Source organism: Actinia tenebrosa, unplaced genomic scaffold (genome assembly GCF_029948245.1).
Source record: "Actinia tenebrosa isolate PJP-AT-01 unplaced genomic scaffold, QUT_ActTen_1.0 PGA_scaffold7__59_contigs__length_16204524, whole genome shotgun sequence".
Lineage (NCBI taxonomy): Eukaryota > Metazoa > Cnidaria > Anthozoa > Actiniaria > Actiniidae > Actinia > Actinia tenebrosa.
This window is the reverse complement of record NW_028292584.1, coordinates 1525378-1546521: the sequence shown is the minus strand read 5'-3', so window position 1 is coordinate 1546521 and position 21144 is coordinate 1525378. Positions and strand designations below refer to the sequence as shown.

The following is a 21144-nucleotide window of genomic DNA, read 5'->3' as shown; positions in this document are numbered from 1 at the left end:
TTCTTCAAAAGGACAGCCGGGCTTCTAACGAGGAACAAGCGAAATTTCATTGATTCAGTCCAGCTGCCGGCAAATTTCAGTCTCTCTCAATCAGTATCAATTATTTAGACCACAGGTAGCCAAGAAAGAAAGTTATTCGTTTGGGCATTGTCAGCATACTCGACGTGATGAGAGTAATGATTAATTCTCTAATCGGTAGTTCCGACTTAATGCCATACTATCACGAATAAAAGGAGCTCTGTTTTAAAAATATCCATATAATCCTGAATACGTCACGGGTATCACGAAATATTGGGCAGTCACGAATACTTGTGGACGCCCATGCATTGACCATTTCGTAATGACAAGCTGTCGAGTGCATCACAAAAAATTATAAAATGCTAGTCAGTTCACTCCTCAATAACCTTACAATAAAACAATAACACTATATCTACTGATCCTTTTGAGGTTTAATGCAATTTTAAACATTTTATTTTAACTTCAGTAACGTAATACTGAAAGTCTTTTACATATAGTGGTCTAAGGAGCAAGCCTCGAGGCATAGAAAGTTAAGAAGCCTACATACAAAAGCCGTGTACATTAGGCAATATTTATTGATCTTATCTTTAATAACCTTTAGCTAGTGTTCAGTTATCTTTTTGTTAGTGACCCTTATAAGCTGCACATTAATGAGCAACCATAGCAACCATTATAACACCTTATACTAAGCCGTGCACATTAATGAGCAGCCATAGCAACCATTAATACCATGGCAACGCTCACACATGTCCAACACACCAGATTTCGTTGGCAAAGATATTTCTCCAGTAGATTTGTCAAATCCATCGGGTAGATCTACAGGAACAGTTCATTACGTATTCCGGTGGTGATCTGGCGGCGCAACAGGCAATCCATCGTAATTTTTACAAAAACATAAGATATCAGAGTGCCCACAAGATGGTAGGCGACCTCTAATTAAGCCTAAAACAAACTTCTGGCCATTCTGTTATATCAGGGGAAAATTACTAGACGATCCCAACTCGATCTATTTCACTGGTCCATCAGATTGTTAGCTTGGCTAAAAATTACTCACGCGCTTATAAATGGGTTGGTGGCAGTGAGTTGTTAGATGTTGATTAGGTATTAATGGTTACTATTGGTTACTAATGAGCAATTTACAAGGTGTTGATTAGGTACTAATGGTTACTATTGGTTACTAATAAGCAATTTACAAGGCGTTGATTAGGTACTAATAGTTACTATTGGTTACTAATAAGCAATTTACAAGGTGTTGATTAGGTACTAATGGTTACTATTGGTTACAAATAAGCAACTTACAAGGTGTTGATTAGGTACTAATGGTTACTATTGGTTACAAATAAGCAACTTACAAGGTGTTGATTAGGTACTAATGGTTACTATTGGTTACTAATGAGCAACTTACAAGGTGTTGATTAGGTACTAATGGTTACTATTGGTAACAAATAAGCAACTTACAAGGTGTTGATTAGGTACTGATGGTTACTATTGGTTACTAATAAGCAACTTACAAGGTGTTGATTAGGTACTAATGGTTACTATTGGTTACTAATGAGCAACTTACAAGGTGTTGATTAGGTACTAATGGTTACTATTGGTTACTGATGAGCAACTTACAAGGTGTTGATTAGGTACTAATGGTTACTATTGGTTACAAATAAGCAACTTACAAGGTGTTGATTAGGTACTAATGGTTACTATTGGTTACTGATGAGCAACTTACAAGGTGTTGATTAGGTACTAATGGTTGCTATTGGTTACAAATAAGCAACTTACAAGGTGTTGATTAGGTACTGATGGTTACTATTGGTTACTTATGAGCAACTTACAAGGTGTTGATTAGGTACTAATGGTTACTATTGGTTATTGATGAGCAACTTACAAGGTGTTGATTAGGTACTGATGGTTACTATTGGTTACTGATTAGAAACTTACAAGGTGTTGATTAGGGAGTAATCGTGACTATTGGTTACTGATGAGCAACTTACAAGGTGTTGATTAGGTACTAATAGTCACTATTGGTTACTGATGAGCAACTTACAAGGTGTTGATTAGGTACTAATAGTTACTATTGGTTACTGATGAGCAACTTACAAGGTGTTGATTAGGTACTAATGGTTACTATTGGTTACTGATGAGCAACTTACAAGGTGTTGATTAGGTACTGATGGTTACTATTGGTTACTGAATATTTATACAATATTAGTGATGAAATCATGACTGCAGACAAGTCTACCATTGAACATTTCTATATCGTGTGGTATGTACGATGTTGCTTTTGTTATGAACAAAAAGAATACACCGTTAACTTTAGTCAATAGCTAGTACGCATGCGCTCCGCATCAAAAGCGAGGAATTCCTGTTCTTCGTCATACAGTTCACCACTGACCAAGGTAAAGTTTATCTAAAAACGTGCTGAAAACTGATTAAAAGATACTGTTTATGTGTCTGTCAAAAATGCAAATGAAAATAAAAACATTGGTGCAAAATTAACACCACTGTTCTTATGAAGAATTAATGAAAAAAAACCACGTGCATTTGATGTTAGTGGCTTAGGCCCTGCACATGGGAGGATGATGATCCTACGGATAGAATCTTACTTGCAGGCAAATCAATCTACCGACTTTATATTTATTGCTTTCTGTTTACATACACATTGGCAGGCTTCTTTCTGGTACTAGGATCTTCCTAGCAGTAGAATCTTCCTGTCTCGCAGACAGGAAGATCCTAGTACTAGGATTGTGTTTGACTCTAGCAAAACACATGTAAACGAAAAAAGAGAGATAACTCGCCTACTAAGGGCTAAGAGATATTTATCTTGGGACTTCTGTGGTGTGAATGTGAATAATTACGGTCCTTTCAATTCGTGTCGTTCTCATGTAAACTAAACGCAAAAGTTATTTCGCCTGCAAGGAAGATCCAACCAGATGGATCATCCTCCTCCCATGTAAACAGGGACTTAATCACGCCGAGTGCGTAGCACGATAAATGCAAATGCTATTTTCATGATATAATTAATTCTTCGAGACCAAATGCGGTATTTCCTTTTAATAATACGTCTACTTAAAATAGACGTCTCTGAAATAAGTAGAAGCTATAGTTTCCGGCTCTGTTTTTCGTTTTCAAACAAAAACACACAGCGAGAGGGTTTTTTTTCTTGCTTTTTTCTCGTGTTCCCAATAAACGTCAATAAATGGTAACCGTGCGCTGGATTCAGAATCGTTTGGGATGCTTTGCGGTTCAGTCCTGACACAAATTCTTTAAACACCCGTTATTCTCTTAGGATCATATCGAAGATAAGTCCAATGATATGACCGAGTGTGCCAACGACAACGGACATGTACCATGGAAACACCCTGGAACCAAGGATCTTTTCTGGAAAGGAAAAAAGAATCCTCAATAGAGGTTTTGCACCATCACGTGCCCACGTCAATTATACAACTTGGGCTGCCTGTGGTTAGATGGCAGAGCAATAAAATCACTTTGCTCTCGGGAATTGAATTTTTTCTTATGTAAAACGATTGTATTGTTATTCCTGCGTTCTAACATGGCTGCCGTCACGTAATGGTGCAAAACCTCTATTATTTCTTCTGGTTGATATTTGTAGTTGTTGTTATAACAACAAGTTAATTAATTAGTTGTAGTGTTAGCAGTATAACAGTTTAATGGGAAGCATGGGTGGCGTAGCGGTGAATGCGACCCGAATTCGAGTCCCGCCGAGCTCGGTGTCGTATGTGAGTAGAGTTGCATTGTTTGTTGGTTCTCTCCTGTGCTTCCAGGGTTTTACGGCTTAATTTCCTCCCTTTGTAAAAAAAACTTCTAAATTTCAATTGGAGTCCAGTGGAAAAAGAGTCACTCGGTGGAATCCACTGTTTCTTCACATGACTCAAAATCCCTTGAGATATAACAAACAATGAAACAGCCACCATGCTGGTTGATCTAACAAAAGAAGCTAATGAGGAATGCTTTATTATCGTCAACCAACATGACGTCAATGTACCTCAAGCCAATGATCACGGTGGTAACCCTGTGGTGAAGGAAGCCATTTATACAAACTGGAACAGTAACGATTGAATAGTTACAGGTAACCAGCAAACATGACAACGGAACACGTGCACCGTACCCTTGCCACCATGAGTGCCGTTGTTCTTGTTTGACAGATCGATCGAGCCGCACAAAGTGAAGGAATGGGATGGTCTGAATGAATCGCCAAGAACGTGTGAAACAATTAACGTAAGCTAGATGTGCCAGGCTGTTCAGCTTAGTACATGAGCTTCGTAGAGTAAACCATTAAATAAACAAAAATATCCATAAACAAACAACAGGTCAGTATGGAAATATACATAGCATTTTACTTGGTCCATAAAACTGTACCTGTCTGTTACTAACAATCAAGTAAAGCAAAAGAAAATCATGGAATACGCCAGTTTCGCATTCGAATTCAATGAATACCGCTGTTTTTGAAGACCACAGACTCATTTAAAGTGCCTAGTATTATACCATTAGACCCGTAGCCCGAGTGGACTACGAGTCAATAGCCCATGAATAGCCAAAGTCCAAATGGGCTATATTGACTCGTAGACCATATGACGTCGACGGCGAAAGTTCTATTTGTTTTAGTATAAAGCTAGTAATAGGTCTAATAAATGAGACGAAAAATATTGAATTTAATCCAAATAAATTATTTTTGTGTTTGTTGGTTTTCAAAACCGCTACTTTTCGCTACTAGTGGTATATCACTAATAGACTACTAGTACCTCAGCCAATCAGAGTGCAGGGTTTGTGACTTACCATTAGTAGGTTTGTATAACTACTAATATGTATATTATGCATGGTTACTATTTTTCACGGGCCAAGTAAAATCACTTCCTTTTGGACTAAAAATGACTAGTGGTCACAAGATGGACATCAGTGGTGTGATGAATACAACAAGTGAATGAGAATGACTAGTGGTTACTAGTTGGGACTGTGTTGGTGTGATGAATACAACATGTGAATAAGAATAAATAGTGGTTACTAGTTGGGACTGTGTTGGTGTGTTGAATACAACAAGTGAATAAGAATAAATAGTGGTTACTAGTTGGGACTGTGTTGGTGTGATGAATACAACAAGTGAATAAGAATGACTAGTGGTTAGTAGTTGGGACTATGTTGGTGTGATGAATACAACAAGTGAATAAGAATTACTAGTGGTTACTAGTTGGGACTTTGTTGGTGTGATGAATACAACATGTGAATGAGAATTACTAGTGGTTACTAGTTGGGACTTTGTTGGTGTGTTGAATACAACAAGTAAATAAGAATGACTAGTGGTCACAGGTTGGAACATCAGTGGCATGATGAATGCAACAGGTGAATGTGATGACTACAACAAGAATTTTAAATAATATTTCAAAAACGAGTAAGAATGTTTCATTAGGGTTTCCAAACACGAGAAAACATTTGAAAGCACGAGGCCGTGGAAACCCTATTGAAACACTAGGTTCATCAGGTTTCAAAACCCATCCACGTAATCCGAAAAGTGCCCATCCATTGGTTGCTGAGCTTAATAATAGTAATAATAATAATAATATACATTATATGCTAAATCAAAGTTTATCAGAGTTTAGTTGTAAATGTTTCAACTGATGGAGAAGTTCTAATGTTATCAGGTATAGAGTTCCAGAGTTCAGCAGCTGCGTACGAGTAGGCCCGCTGGCCATAGGTGACGGTATTGATCTTGGGAAGATTAAGGAGTAATTTGTTAGAAGATCTAAGGCCCCTTCCACACTATGCCGGATAAATTTGAATCCAAATTTGGTTCCATTTCGAAAATTCATTTTCGGTGAAGAATTGTTCCGGATTCGCCCGGACTAGATTGGACGGTAGGCCTAACCGAATAAATAAAAATTCGGATTCAAATTTATCCGGCATAGTGTGGACGGGGCCTCAGACATCTTGTGAATTATTAATGAGTTTGAGAAGACATTTTAAACCTGACCGTAACGTTTTCGGACATTAGTCCTTTGAAGTTTAACGTGCCGGTATTCATTCATGACTTGTCACATGCTTAGATTAATATGACACAAATTAAATCCAATTGATTTTTATTTTACAGCAGCAAATTTATACCTATATTTTATATGTATATACATGTCCCTTATTTATAAAAGCCCATTATGATAGCTTCCTCAATGTATAAGTTTGACAAAAAAATCCCTTAGGATTCTATTATAATGCATTGAAAAAATCTAACAGACATTCATATATCAGTTAGCAACCAAGAAAGCTAACAAAACTGCGGCCGATAAGGATTATGGGTAAGTTTGTGTGTTTCCACTTTCAAGATAATATTGGTCGCAAAATCATTATTTTTAGGATGACGAAATTTCAGCTTGTGCAGTTGGCGACTAACATATGCATAGAATGGCGTAATTTTAGTTTTTCTTTCTCAGGCTATATAATATTTACAATTAAATATATATATATATATATATATACATATGACTTGAAAATTATTTGCAATGTCGCAATACTGATGACGTTTTATTCATATGTAAATCCTGTAAAATACGTTGCTTGTCAGTTTTTTTCAGCTTACTTGTTTGCATAAAAATTTTTCCCTGCACTCCCTGCACTCAGAAGGAAGTCCAGTTCTGCGTGGCCTTACGTTATCTTCGTTTACTCGCTCTGGTTAGTTTGACAATTTTCCTCAGAAGTTCAGCATTTCTTTGTCTTTCAAGGACTTTCTCTTTGATCAATCTTTTCTCTTCTTTCTCTGCAGCTGCGACAAGTTCGTATGCTTTCCTTAGTATTGTTATTTTTGCAGCTTTCTCGTTGTTCATCAAAGATGGAACGCTTTCTCTCAGAGCATTAAAACGATTTCGCAGCTCGTTGCGTCGCTTTCGTTCCAAGTCGTTGTGCGAGATTCGTGTGTTTTCGCAGTCGCTGTCTGACGTCGAACTGTCTTCTTTCTTGTCTTTGCTTTTTTGTGATATTATTTTTGGTTTTAGCTGGGTAGTTTCGACATTCTTTACTAGAGGTTCAGGGTCATCTTGTTTAGTAGATATACACTTCCCTCGTATTAATTTCTTGCTTTCTTGTTTAGAACATGTCTGTATGGTTACAACATCTATTTCTTCCTCTGTTGAGAAGCAACATCAACGAAAAGAGCGTTAGAAGACTAAGATATTATTCATAAAAAACGAGATGAGAACTCTTACTATGAATAAAACGAGTAAGGAACTGAGACGTACTGAACTACACAAATTATCCTAACTTAAAACTACAGAATACCGACTCAAAAGATATATTAGGGTAGCCTGACGTCAAACGGTTGCATTGAACTTTACATGATCCGAACCTAATGGCAAAAAGAACACCCCATGCGGCTCATGTGAATTTCGTCGTTTAACCTTAATTATTCCTAATACCATCAAGTGACTGATTATGATTTGCTATGCGGATTCTCTATTGCGTTTGTTGAGTCAACCATTCTATTCAAATTAAAACCAGTCGGTAACTGAGCACTTCAGTGTCCAGACAGTCGTTGGCTGGTGGTAGGCTGGTCTGGCATACTCACATGTTTACCAGTAAATACAATTCCGGCAAGCCCACATACACACGGAAAACAGGCCATTGATTGATTGGATGAATAGTATTTATATTATTAGAGTGAAGGCATTTAACCCGTGAAATATAAAATACTAGTCAACGTGTAATAGTCAAATAGACACAAAAGAAAACAATGGAATTAAGGTCTACCAATGTGTATTAGTCTAATATCTATTTCACGGGTTAAATGCCTTCACTCTAGTCTCTTCCAATTCCCGTCATTATTTAGAATAAAAACAACTGTTAACTCACACATCGAATTGCAATTTAGCTGGTTGCTTTGATGGCAGTGAAGTTAAACGAAACACAATAGTGTCCCCGGCTTAATGATGTGACAATCAATACACAATCAATCCGCGCACCGTCAATGATCATAGTCTTCTCGAAAACATAATAAAATCCCGGCAATTCATATCAGTGGTTTTGATTGAAGTAAGACATCTGCTATACGATGCTTTTGGTCACATATAAAACAAAATAAAACTGATTAAAAAATTCGAATTCGAATAATATCAGTATACGAGAAAATGTGGTATGGACATTGAACTTAAGATTTCGTAGCAAAAAAAACGATTTTTCAATTTAATCGATGAGCAGTTCTCTTCACATAACATCAATACGGCTTTTTCTTTTAGTTGGACAAAGCTACTTTTGGCAACAAAATGCTAGGATCGAACAAAAGACGAAACTGGAAAAAAAAGTGCGATTAAAATAAAAAACAAGAAAACGTGCACGAAAAAAAAAAAAAGAAAGAAAGAAAGAAAGAAAGAATAAAAGATGGCAAAAAAGCTGGTATTACACTTGAAAGTACCTTATTTTGTAGGTTTTTTTTTTTTTTTTTTTTTTTAGTCTTAATACTAATTTCCGCACGATAGCGGGTGGGCTGGTTAGTTCCATTGTACATTGTAGCCTTAGTAAATGAATAACCTTATCAATATATGCTTTTTTAATTCCACAAAGTAATTGTGTGCGAAAGCCTACTTCGCGATCAGATGTTTTGTGAAGCATAAATTGTTTGGTAACAACTTCTCAATAGTAGATGAGGAATTCAACAAACTACTTTATTATGTCTTTAATTATATTTCAAGTTATTCGATATTTTCATTGAGAAAACGACAGCCGTTCATAAAAAGATAAAAATTGAAAATTAAGTGTCAATGTTTTATTTTGATTCTTATAATGGACTCCCAATATTTATAATTTTGATTGTGTACAGCATTTCTTCAAAATAGCGAAAAACATACCACATTTTCTATTGTTTTGGATTTTTTAATGTATTCTGTGTTTTAAAATATTATTGAATGGAGAACATTATGAAATTAGCCATATAAGAGAAAATTCCATTCCTTAAAACTATCAAACTAATTTGTAGTTTTTGTCTACGTTTACCGGCTTTTTCGAAAGCAGATTTTTTATCCATTGAGTCTATGATTTTTTTTGATTTTTTCATCAGAAAAACTTTGGATTAATCTGAAACTGCATGAAGCTGTCTATAAATAAATAGCAAATCACATTAACAAAAATAAAATTATAACTTAACTTTTTAAACTTAAAAAAAGTTTTGTTGATATGACTACTGACCTGAATCGGATATGTCTTGGAATGGACTTGAAGCGATGTTTTCGTCATGTCTATCACTGCCATCATCGTCTTCGTGTGATTCAAGTAACGAGAATGAAAAAAACTCCTCACTCTCCACAAATGTGTTGGCTATCGGCTGTTCAAATGCTATGGGAGTTGAATTAAGATGGAAACGTACATCTATATCCATAGCGGAGTCGGGTCTTTTAGCTCGTTGACTGGCCTCATTCCACATAATGTCGTTCAAAATAGCCGGCGACTCAGATCTCCCGTAGCTATTTGCTCTCGTGTTTGAAAACAGCTCGTCAGGAAGCTCGTCACGAATACTTGATAAGTGTGTAATGACTTCCTTGTCGCTTGAAGCTGTATCAACTGGAGACAAAGGAGGAGTTGCAAATGTAAGTCCGTTCCAAACCGTACTCTCTGAACAAGGGAAGAACAAGACTTCTTCATCAGGAAGATAAGTAGGCGAGTCACCTAGTAAGGTAACTTTCTTCAAATCCATTATTAAAAGCGTTTCTTCACAGTTCAGTTGTTCTAGTCTCTACGCGTCTATGTGTCTAATATATCATATATGTACTACAACCCTGCACTAGTCGTAGCTTAAATGACCCTATGTCCTTTTAAAGCCCGGTCTTTATATTCTTAAAGAAATGCAAATATTCCTTTATGCGTCAGTAGATGAATGCCTACGCTAAAAAAGCGTACAAAAAGAACAATTGCTCTTTTTACCCTATTCGTCAGATAAACACGACTTTGTACGCAGTAAAGAATACAAGTTGTACTCTTTAGAGCTTAACTTCCAAACTTATTGCTATAAATCTCCAAAGGAGTATTTAAAATGCTCTTAGTTGACGAGCACGTTGTCTACATGCAAGGTTCTACGGTAATTATTTCGTTATTTACTTAAAGAAGAACACAGCACCTGTATATACCTCCCGGCACTACTATCCCTTCAATAGAATACCTGCGAGCTTTATCCCCGCCCATGCATGCAGTGCCCGCAAACAATCTACAATCACAGGCTCATACTTCAGTTTATTTCTATGAAAAGTCTTCAAGTTTGGTGAAAGTTCATCCGAAAGGACTGAAGTCATGCTTTGCGTCCGGATGATGGCAGAGTTGATTTACTTGGCTAAATAGTTAATTTTTTTTTTTTTTCCAGCGGAATCAAAAGGAATTCGAATCATCAATATATATAATACCTGCTTGCCAACATATTGAAACAACGTGCAACAAAAAAACAAAATGTTCTATAATTTCGCTAATGCAAGAAAAAAATCATAGTTTTAGCAATAAAAACTACTTCTAGCACGAGCTTTTTTGACTGCGTTTTTTTCAAAAACCGAAAAAAGAGGACTGAAGAAAGAATTTTAATGACAAACTTTGCAAAACTGTAGAATATTTTGCTTATTTAAATTTGCCTTCATTAAAATCTGACCGTTGCTGTTTAATGACAGACAAAACTGAACAAAAGGGAGCAGGTAGAGGTCGAACTTCATTCAAGTTTGGACTTAGAAATGGATAATAAGCCATAAAACGTCAGTAAGATCTCGGAGAATTGAAAAATGCAAGCTACTCTGATGACTCTTGGAAAGAAGGTCACTTTTGGTAACCAGTATATGCTTGAAAATCTCAAATAATTTTAAAAACTACTGAAACATGTCAGAGCTGCGAGAAACAGCTGCAGATACCACACAAAAAACAAAACTCAATTGTTTAGCATATGTGTTAAAATCATTTCAAGTTTTTAAATATTACAAGTATGCACTTAAAAACCTGTATTATTCACTTTAAAAATAAAGTATAAAAGTAAAAGGGAGATAGGTGAAGAGGAAAAATTGAATAGACTCTCAAAGCAAAAAGAGCTCAGTAGCAACATTAATATGATAATAATAACGAAAACAATAAAGCCCCCAAAAGTTAAATTCATTGTTGTAGATGTGCTTCGATGAATTTTTAAAAACCCAATTGCATGTTCGATCTTTACCCTAATAGACCGTAAAATCCTATTAGCGTTTCGTTGCCGTTGGTTTCACACAACCGTCCTACGCAGGGGCTTTATCAACGGTAAAGTAGCGGGATATCCTCCATCAGCAGCAAACCTCGCTCCTCTTGGCAATGCAAATTGTCCTATGCCCAACTGTGGAATCATCCCATAGGTGTGCGAGTCATTCAGATGACTTGGAAATCTTAAAATATACAATAGTTCGCACCATCTCCACCACACCGGTCTTCGAATTGGTCTTCACAAACTCAAACTTCAAATTCCTCGTTACACTCTAGTCCGCAGCCAATGGTTGTAACAAAGAAAACTCCAGTACACAAGTACACAGAATTACAATTAAAAACTGAACTTTTTGAGTTTTAGTATGCTTACTTTTGGAGTTTATATGCTAATCCTTCAATATAAATACTCCCCCGTTCCCAATCCCTTGGGTTCTTTTAAGGCCGGTTTAGACGGTACGATTTTCGCCAACAACTATCGTATACAACACGCTCGCGTTTGTCGTAGGCGAGTTAAAGGCTTGGTTTACACGCTACGTCTGGAGTTGTAGGATGGCGCGTTGTGCCATAAGTTGGAAAACAATAAATAAATAAATACAATTTTAAAATGTTGTATATCTTTATGATTGTCAGTCAGAAATAATGTTTTTAGAATTTCTCCTTGTCAATGAGTTTTTTTGAGACGATAACTGTACCTTTTTTCGTCCACTAGAATTTGAAATTCCTGCAGTCAATAGCGCAGCGCAACCGTGACGTCATAAAAACGAAGACAAAGGCGAAATTCGGATAAACAAACTTACGAGTTTACTTTCAGCAGATAATTTTCACAGCCGATCGCAGTTGATCTTAGTTTACATGGGTTATATGTAACTTTAAGTAAAAATAATAAAATCGGTTTGTATAATCCTCGTAGTGGTTAAACAGAATGCAATGTTTGTCAGAATCTTTAAGCTATTTTTAGAATCAGTGCGCTGCGCCATTATAATATATATTGAACAATGGATTTTGAAACTTTTCAGAAAAATCGATCGAATAAAGATCAAGCTATTTTGAATGAACGTACGAGAAATAGGTATATTTGATATATATGATATAGCTGACCAAACAAGCAAATAAAATCAAAATTTAGCGGCCTAATCTTTGAGTACAAAGCAGGTTATTCGATATGTATGAAAGAATCAAAATGAACTGTCAGTATTAGCCAAACATACCTTTGTCCTATATTTTCAATTTCAAACAGTGCTAATACATCTTTCGACAAAAAAAAAGAAAAAAAAGAAAGAAAGAAAGGACTTGCGGGAAAAGGAAGGCGTTGCGCAAAAAAGCCATGTAATGTATTAGTGTGTTCTTTTTTTATTCAAATACTACTTTAATTGATTTTATATCATATCAAACTTATGGTTTTGTTCTCATTCACTTAACTCGAACAATAAATTCCAATTCAGCCGGAATTCCGCTAAATCGGAAAACCCTACTTGAATGATTTGCTAATGAATATATATGAATATATTTACTAGTATTGAATAGTAACAGAAAATAACAATATGTAGATGATGGCTAGTAAACACTAGCGTGGACTGCGTCGGTGTTTCTAATGAAACAGTTATCGTAGATTGATAAGTTTTACACCGTAGTGAAAATAGGAACTGACGTTTCGGACGTTAGTCCTTCGTCGGAGTCAATATAAAGTAAGAGTGAGAGAGATGTTTATATAGTAGAGGAGAGAGAAAACAAACCAATAAGAAAAAAGCAAGCCATAAAACAAAGGGAAAAAAAAGGATCGAAAGCAACAATAGGTGAGAAATACCTTAATTATAAGCGAAGCGTTCGTTCATCCCTTGGGGATTAACGGTGCCAAGTGAATGAATTAAGCGCATTTCTTTTGTTTTACGATGATTGTTGCTGCCGTGGGTTAAACACAGACCAAAAACAATAGCATTAAGCTCAGAGTGATTAGCAGAGTTAAAGTGCCGAGCAACTGGTTTAGATAAATCTTTCTTGCGAATGTCGTAAAGGTGGTCTCTAAAACGATCACCTAATCGGCGGCCAGTTTCTCCAACATAGAGCATGTTACAGCGTGAACATTGAATGCAGTAGATGACGTTAGAAGAAGTACAATCAAAATGATCTGTAATATTAAAGGTGGATTTGGGACCTTTCATAGAAGTTTGTGAAGCAACAAAGGGGCAAGTGTAGCAACGTTTGCGAGAGCAGCGAAAAGTACCGGGTTCTTTATTAGAAGGAAGTACACCTTTAACTAAGAAAGAGCGTAAATTACGGTCCCTTTTGAACGAAAAAAGAGGGCGTTCTTTGAAAATGTTGGACGTGGTGGGATCAGAGTTGAGTAAATTGAAGTTGCGATTAATGACAGGTTTGATAGAGTAAATAGGATGGTAAGTGATAGTGAATGGAATGCGGTTAAGGTTAGAATTGTGTGATTTAGGGGTGAGAGCAGTGTTACGATCTATGGAAGAAGCTTTAAGCATAGCACGGTCGATGATGGTAATAGGGTAACCACGATTAAGAAAAAAGGAACGCATTTCTTGACATTTGTAAGAAAAATCAGTGTCGTCACTACAAAGACGGCGCAAACGTAAGAATTGCGAAAAAGGAATAGAATTGAGAGTGTGTTTAGGGTGTGAGGAGGAATAAAGTAAATATGAATGAGAGTCTGTGGGCTTATAATGAATAGTGGTATTGAGATGATTAGCAGAAATACTCACAGAAATGTCAAGAAATGTGGCAGAAGTTTCACTAATGTCCCAAGTGAATTCAAGAGCTGGGTGAAAAGAATTGACATAGAGAATAAAAGGATCTAGGTCTTGTTTTGAACAAGAAGTAGCACCAATACAATCATCAATGTAGCGACCAAAAAGTTCAGGTTTAATGCCTGGATAGAGATCAAAAATCTGTTGCTCGATGTAACCAACAAATAAATTAGCATAGCTAGGTCCCATTTTGGTGCCCATAGCTACACCGTTAATCTGTCGAAAAAAGCGGTCGCCAAAGGAAAAACAATTAAGGGTGAGAACAAGTTCAGCTAAACGCAATAAAGTAGGAGTGCTAGGTTCTAAAACGGTGCGACGATCAAAAAAATGTTTGAGAGCATTGAGACCTTCATCATTAGGAATGACGGTATATAAAGATTTAACATCCATGGTAAATAAAAACTTGGATTGAGAATTTTGAAAATGAAAGTCATTAAAAATCCTGAGGGCGTGATTAGTGTCTTTAATGTAGGTGGGTAGAGTCTGAACGATAGGTGACATAAGAGAGTCAAGAAAGCTAGAAATAAGTTCGGTGGGACAACTACAAGCTGATACAATAGGACGGCCAGGATTATTAGGTTTGTGAATTTTAGGTAAAAAGTAAACATGAGAGGTGCGGGGAGTGTTAATGATAAGATTGACCTCACTCCTACCTACCAGCAAACTGTCAAAGACACTATTAACTCTTTTATTTCTGACGGCAGTCTTCCAGCTACTGCCAACAATCTTTTTGTTTTTTATTTTGTTTGTTTGTTTGTTTGTTTGTTTGGTTTGGTTTGGTTTGGTTTGGTTTGGTTTGGTTTGGTTTGGTTTGGTTTGGTTTGGGTTTGGTTTGGTTGGGTTGGTTTGGTGGTTGGGTTGGTTTTTTTTTTGTTGGTTTGGTTTGGTATGTTTGGTTTATTTTTGGATTTTTAGGGAGTTGTTTTTCTTGGAGGGGAGAGGGAGGGGGAGGGGGAGGGATGGGAGGTAGGGAGTGATGGAGCTTGAGGATTTCTTATATTTAGGCTTTAGTATGAGTGAGGGATTCCTTTAGGGGTAGAGATAGAGTTCTTATCTTCTTTTTTTTATTTTCTTTTCTTTTCCTTCTTTCTTTCTTTCTTTTCTTTTCTTTCTTTTTTCTTTCTCTTTCTTTCTTTCTCTCTTTCTTTCTTCTTTCTGCCTTCTTTTCTGCCTTTCTTTCTGCCTTTCTTTCTGCCTTTCTTTCTGCCTTTCTTTCTGCCTTTCTTTCTGCCTTTCTTTCTGCCTTTCTTTCTGCCTTTCTTTCTGCCTTTCTTTCTGCCTTTCTTTCTGCCTTTCTTTCTGCCTTTCTTTCTGCCTTTCTTTCTGCCTTTCTTTCTGCCTTTCTTTCTGCCTTTCTTTCTGCCTTTCTTTCTGCCTCTTTCTTTCTGCCTTTCTTTCTGCCTTTCTTTCTGCCTTTCTTTCTGCCTTTCTTTCTGCCTTTCTTTCTGCCTTTCTTTCTGCCTTTCTTTCTGCCTTTCTTTATGCCTTTCTTTCTGCCTTCTTCTGCCTTTCTTTCTGCCTTTCTTTCTGCCTTTCTTTCTGCCTTTCTTTCTGCCTTTCTTTCTGCCTTTCTTCTGCCTTTCTTCTGCCTTTCTTTCTGCCTTTCTTTCTGCCTTTCTTTCTGCCTTTCTTTCTGCCTTTCTTTCTGCCTTTCATTTTTATGCACGCATGTGATAATCTCTCACTATATGTCAATTTCACTGTGTTTATACCTTATCAGAGTTAATAGACTCTATTAACGGCACACACAAGGTCAAGCCACGGTAACGGCACTGCCAGGCCAATCACATTGCGCGAGAAAAAAATTAGCTAAATAAAATTCTAGAAAACATCACGGTCACGGTCACGGCACGGTCACGGTCACGGTCACGGTCACGGCACGGCACGCTTACTGGGTAGCGGCGATTTGGAGAGTGGAAGGGCGATGGGGCCTGGGAAGGGGAAGGGGAAGGGTAGTGGGGGGAGAGAGAGGAGGAGAGCTGCACTTAGCTTTACATAGTCATGCGAAAACTGCTCTACATATTAATCAAGTGACGCGACGGACCCAAAAGGATGTTCCAAGGCGGTGGGGTAGGGGGTAGATGTTACATACTAAGACACAATATAGCCATGGTCCTTTTTAGATTTGAGCTTCTTAATTCTTATCTTTAAACTCCAAAGGGAGTGGCTAGTCACCGAATTCCCTCCATTTAAATAAGAAAGAAAAATTGCGAAGCGTTTTGGTAGTGATATTAAAATGACGCCATCATGGAAACGGCCTATTATCTTTAAGCAATGGTCAATGCTTAGCGTGCGTATCTCATCGTATTGATGGTGCACGCGGATAGTTGGAGGAGCACGATGGTAGTGTAAGAGTTGCACGAGGCGGAGCCGACCAAACCTGCGGCCTCACGATCGAGTTTTTTAAACCCTCCTCGCCATTTCGAAACTTTGATAAAACACTTGAACTCGTTTTGCTCAGTCAAGAGAATATGAAGTACTTCATATTCTCTTTGATCAGTATTAGCAACGGGTCGTCTTGTTTTCTGATTGGTTTTCAGTTTGAGCTGTGACGTCAGTGAAGAACAGTTCCAAGTCCGAATTTAAAAGTAGTTCTATCAGAAGATTTTTATTTCTTTTTCTTCAAAAAAGGATATTTATGTCAATTTTTTTATCTTAGATCATAATATATAGCATTTCGAACCGGAAATATCGTCACAAGTACACTGGCACCAATTGCAAAGGCTTTTGAGTAAGTGTTTATATAATTACAAATATATAAATTTTAATTCTGTATGTTATCCTATATAGGTTGACGTCGTTTTTCCTTTGACAATATTTTGTAACCTCTTCAATAATTTTTGGTTGTATTCCTTTTCTCTAGTCTTGATTATTTCAAGGGTTTGTTCCTCTTGTTCTAAATATGTGATATATTTCCAAGCTTGCTTCAAGATTTGTACTTTTGGTGTTTTTTCTACATTTTCGATTTTGGGGATAACTTGCCGTAGGTTTTCAAAACGAGTCTTCATGTCATCCCTCCTTTGTTTCTCAGTGTCGTTGTGAATATTTCTCGTATCGTGATGTGTTTTTCCCCTGGTAGCTATTTTACGTACCTCGCTTGACATTTCTACATCACTTTCCATGTAATTCTTCTCGAATAATGAAATATTTACGCAACTTTCTTTTTTTAAAGTCTCCGAATGGCTTAATAAATGTTTGAAGTTTTGGTTATCAAATTTTCTCGGTTCTGCTTGTTTTTCATCGTTTTTAGTGTTGGCTGTTCGTTCTTGATTTTGAACATGATGAGGAATAGTTTTACTGTCTTCCCTAAACACGTTGATAGCTGTGCTCAGTTTTCCTTGCGGTTCTTCTTTGATCGCCTCTCTCTTATCGCTTGAATTGTCTTTGTTTTCCGTATGTAAATAATCTTTTTTATCGCAGTTCAAAGAAATGCTTCCATTAGGAATGTTTTGACAAATATTGGCTGGTTTTCCACGTGCTTCTTTTAGCGGGAAACATCTCTGGTTTGACAATTCGAGCAAAAATGGCGGGAAAGAAGATTCGTTTAAAGAACTGCTTTCAGAGTAGTCGCTCGGTTTTTGAAACTCAGTTGTATTTGATAAAATAGATGGTATATTGCTAGGGCTATCGTTGTTTGTCTGTATTCGAGATTCTGGTTCTAAGTGATGGCTAGCTAGACGATGACTCAATCCCATGTTCGTATTCAAAAAACAATGACATTTTTGTTCAAACAAATCGTTGCTATGGTATGGATTTAAATTCCTGTCGTTCCCTGATTCAATATTCAAACCTTCGTGATGACTCAAGCTACAAAGTTGAATTTCAAATGCGTTTGAATCATCGAGTCCTTCGTTTTCTTGATTTGCTTGTACATTGGATTCTGAACATTCCAGCGGAGTTGTCATTTTCTCCGGAGGAAATTGAAAGATTATATTGTTTTGGCTTTCTAATGTACTGTACAAGTCTTCCACTTTAGTTGGAGTAATAACACAAGGTTTCAAGTAAACATCAAGACTATCTGTATCTGAATGCCGTCTCTCTGGACCTGTAGCATTTTCCTCTGTATTTATCTCTGCCGAGATACTATCGATTCTTTCTTCCTTTTCTGGCAAACAAGCTAAACTTTCACCAAGTTTTCCAAGATTTTCCTCAGGTTGATAAGTAGTAGCACTGTCGTTGTTTTGGTGGAAACCGATGTGTTCGTAATCAATGTGTGAAAAGAAAGAGTCGGCGAAGACATCGTCGTCAAAACTCGGCACTACTTGCAGGCCCATATTCCGATCTAAATCAGAACTGCAGGCAGAGTCTGTGTCATAGCCCAAGGTCTGTTGAGATAGAAATGAATTTTGGCCACCTTTAAAGTCATAGAAGTTCATGTCAAGACTCGAATCTTGTCCTAATTCAGTGAAATTTCTAGTCTGATCTTTTTGTTGCTTCTTTGGGTCCATATTATGAAGTTATTTATACTACTAGCCTCCTCGATCTAACTACAGTGCCGCCGCACTGTCTGAAGACCCGACGGAGAAACCGTTTCAACTCATAATGTTGTTTTTCATTTTTTTTGCTGATTCAAGACTTTCGTTATTTGTTTTTGAAAAGTGTCAATACCATTTAAAAATCAGCCAATCAGCTTCATGTATGTGGGTGTAAATGTTGAAATGAGATGCTGAAGTCTTCTATCATACAATTACTCAACGGCTTATTACGAACAATAGCCCTTAAATTATCTTAACGTTTGAAGGAGAAAAACAATTATTTTACAACGCAAAAAAATATAAACGAATATTTAAATAACAAAAGCATTTAGACGAAGACGATGTCTCGAAATCTTGAAGGTTTTGCTGTTGGTTTTAGGACCTTTATTTTGTTTTTTTCCATTTGATAGTTTAGTTTCACCTGCTTATGTTCCAACCTCGTGATCGTCGTGTGATAGATGCCACCCGCAAAGGCCATCAGTCAGAACAGGGACTTAAACAGCCAAAGACCTGGCCAGTGGAATTATAAAAAATACCATATTTAAACTCTTCAAAAAAAACGTGGTAATTGGTCATTACATTTTCCTCATTGATGGAGGAATGGCAACGAAAAGAAAAGCAACAGAAAAAAATATAAAGGCGAAACAAAACACTTGAAATTCGACTTGCCTAATGACATGGCCAAGGGGAAAATAATGAAATAAAATCATTGAAATAATTAATCTAATAATAGGGGGGAGGGGGGCTCATGAGTGCGAGTGAGAACGAAAGGAAACGAGAATGGGAAATAGAAAAAGACAGGGGATAGAGACACGCACACAGAGAAAGAGAGAAAGAGAACTAATAGTTGTTTTAGAATACTTTCCACGTTACTGAATCGTGATTTCTGGCAGAACTGCTATGCCAGTTGTCTTTCAATATTGATGGCAAATCTCACACAGGCTACCCGGCTGATACCACGATGATTTAACGTGCATTGATCAGTGGAACTCGATACAGGGTGTCCCACATATGGAAGAAAATACTAGTACTTTTCAATTATTACTTGATGCATCTTTAATGCCACGTCGCAGACATCGACGTTATTCCAAATCCGTTGAGGGATAATTAGCAATTAGTCCTTGAGCCCGAATGGGCTAAAGAAAACCGTCCTTTTTTCACGAGTATAGCACTTAATAGCCAGTGGCTAACAAACCTGTGGCCCTCATTCCGTGATCGAATTGGAATTTAGGAGTTGATTTTTGCGGAGGGAGGAAAATCCTCGAAGCACAGGAGAGAACCAACAAACAACTCTACTCAAATACAACACCGAACCGGCGGGAATCGAGCTCGGGTCGCATTGATGAGAGGTGAGTGCTCTCAACGCTACGCCACCCGTGCTTCCTGTAGTGACTCATAGGCCATGAGGGCGAGAGGGCTATTTTTTTTAGTCAAATACAACTAGTTGGTCAAAGATATAAATGCAAACAAATTTTAAACTAAAGTTGAATGGAATGTTTTCGCTTTCAAAGCAGGCACTTTTCACTATGCATGCTTATCCAATCAGAACGCAGCATTGATGGTAGATCGTTAGTTGGATTTGACTAATAGACATTAGTCAAATCCAACTAGGGGTATATCATCAATGCTGCGTTATGTTCGGATAAGCTACCATTTGGCTATAAGTAATAGCCTACTAGTAGCGAAAAGTGCCAGCTTTGAATTTAAAAACATTGAATTTATTATGTAATAACTTTTATTTAAAACTCGTTTGCATCTATGTCTTTGACCAACTAGTTGCATTTGACTAAATGGGAAGCACCGGTGGCGTGCGCTGCTAATGCGCCGTCTCTCACCAATGAGGCACGAGCTCGAGTCCTGCCGATGTCGTATGTGAGTAGAGTTGTTTGTTGGTTCTCTCCAGTGCTTCGAGGGTTTTTCTCCGGGTTCTCCGGTTTTCCTCCCTCCTCAAAAATCAACTTCTAAATTCTAATTCCATCTTTGGGCTTTCACTTAGTTTGGAGCCTAGATCGGTTGTGATTGTCCCACGCTGTGATACGACAGTGAAAAGCTTTGTAGATTTTTTTTTTTAATAGATAAAAAATAATTAATAGTGCTCCATGCAGCCCGAATGGCCTGTGACTCACTTTGTGTTTGAGGACTAATTGATAAATAGTCGTTGGGACATGCTAACAAGGGATAACAGGCAAAATAGTCGTATGGACATACTAACAAGGGATAACAGGCAAAATAGTCGTATGGACATACTAACAAGGGATAACCGGCAAAATAGTCGTATGGACATACTAACAAGGGACAACAGGCAAAATAGTCGTATGGACATACTAACAAGGGGTAATAGACAAAATAGTCGTATGGACATACTAACAAGGGACAACAGGCAAAATAGTCGTATGGACATACTAACAAGGGATAACAGGCAAAATAGTCGTATGGACATACTAACAAGGGATAACAGACAAAATAGTCGTATGGACATACTAACAAGGGATAACAGGCAAAATAGTCGTATGCACATACTAACAAGGGATAATAGGCAAAATAGTCGTATGCACATACTAACAAGGGATAACAGGCAAAATAGTCGTATGGACATACTAACAAGGGATAACAGACAAAATAGTCGTATGGACATACTAACAAGGGATAACAGGCAAAATAGTCGTATGGACATACTAACAAGGGATAACAGGCAAAATAGT

The 21144-nt window shown here is 37.2% G+C and overlaps 2 protein-coding genes across 2 annotated transcripts; both read right to left on the bottom strand.

Annotated features, from left to right (window-relative positions):
- Nucleotides 1–6134: 6134 nt before the first annotated feature.
- On the bottom strand, nt 6135–10048 carry LOC116307313 (uncharacterized). The gene is made up of 2 exons (XM_031717498.2): nt 9193–10048; nt 6135–7141 (listed from the first exon to the last, which is right to left on the bottom strand). Exons 1-2 carry the CDS (start codon nt 9695–9697, stop codon nt 6669–6671), a joined length of 978 nt encoding a protein of 325 aa, XP_031573358.2. The 5' UTR covers nt 9698–10048; the 3' UTR covers nt 6135–6668.
- A 2959-nt stretch (nt 10049–13007) lies between these two features.
- Nucleotides 13008–14183, bottom strand: LOC148905305 (uncharacterized). Its single transcript, XM_089040476.1, has one exon. The coding sequence runs from the start codon at nt 14166–14168 to the stop codon at nt 13008–13010; it is 1161 nt and encodes a 386-aa protein (XP_088896602.1). The 5' UTR covers nt 14169–14183.
- Between the last annotated feature and the right edge of the window lie 6961 nt (nt 14184–21144).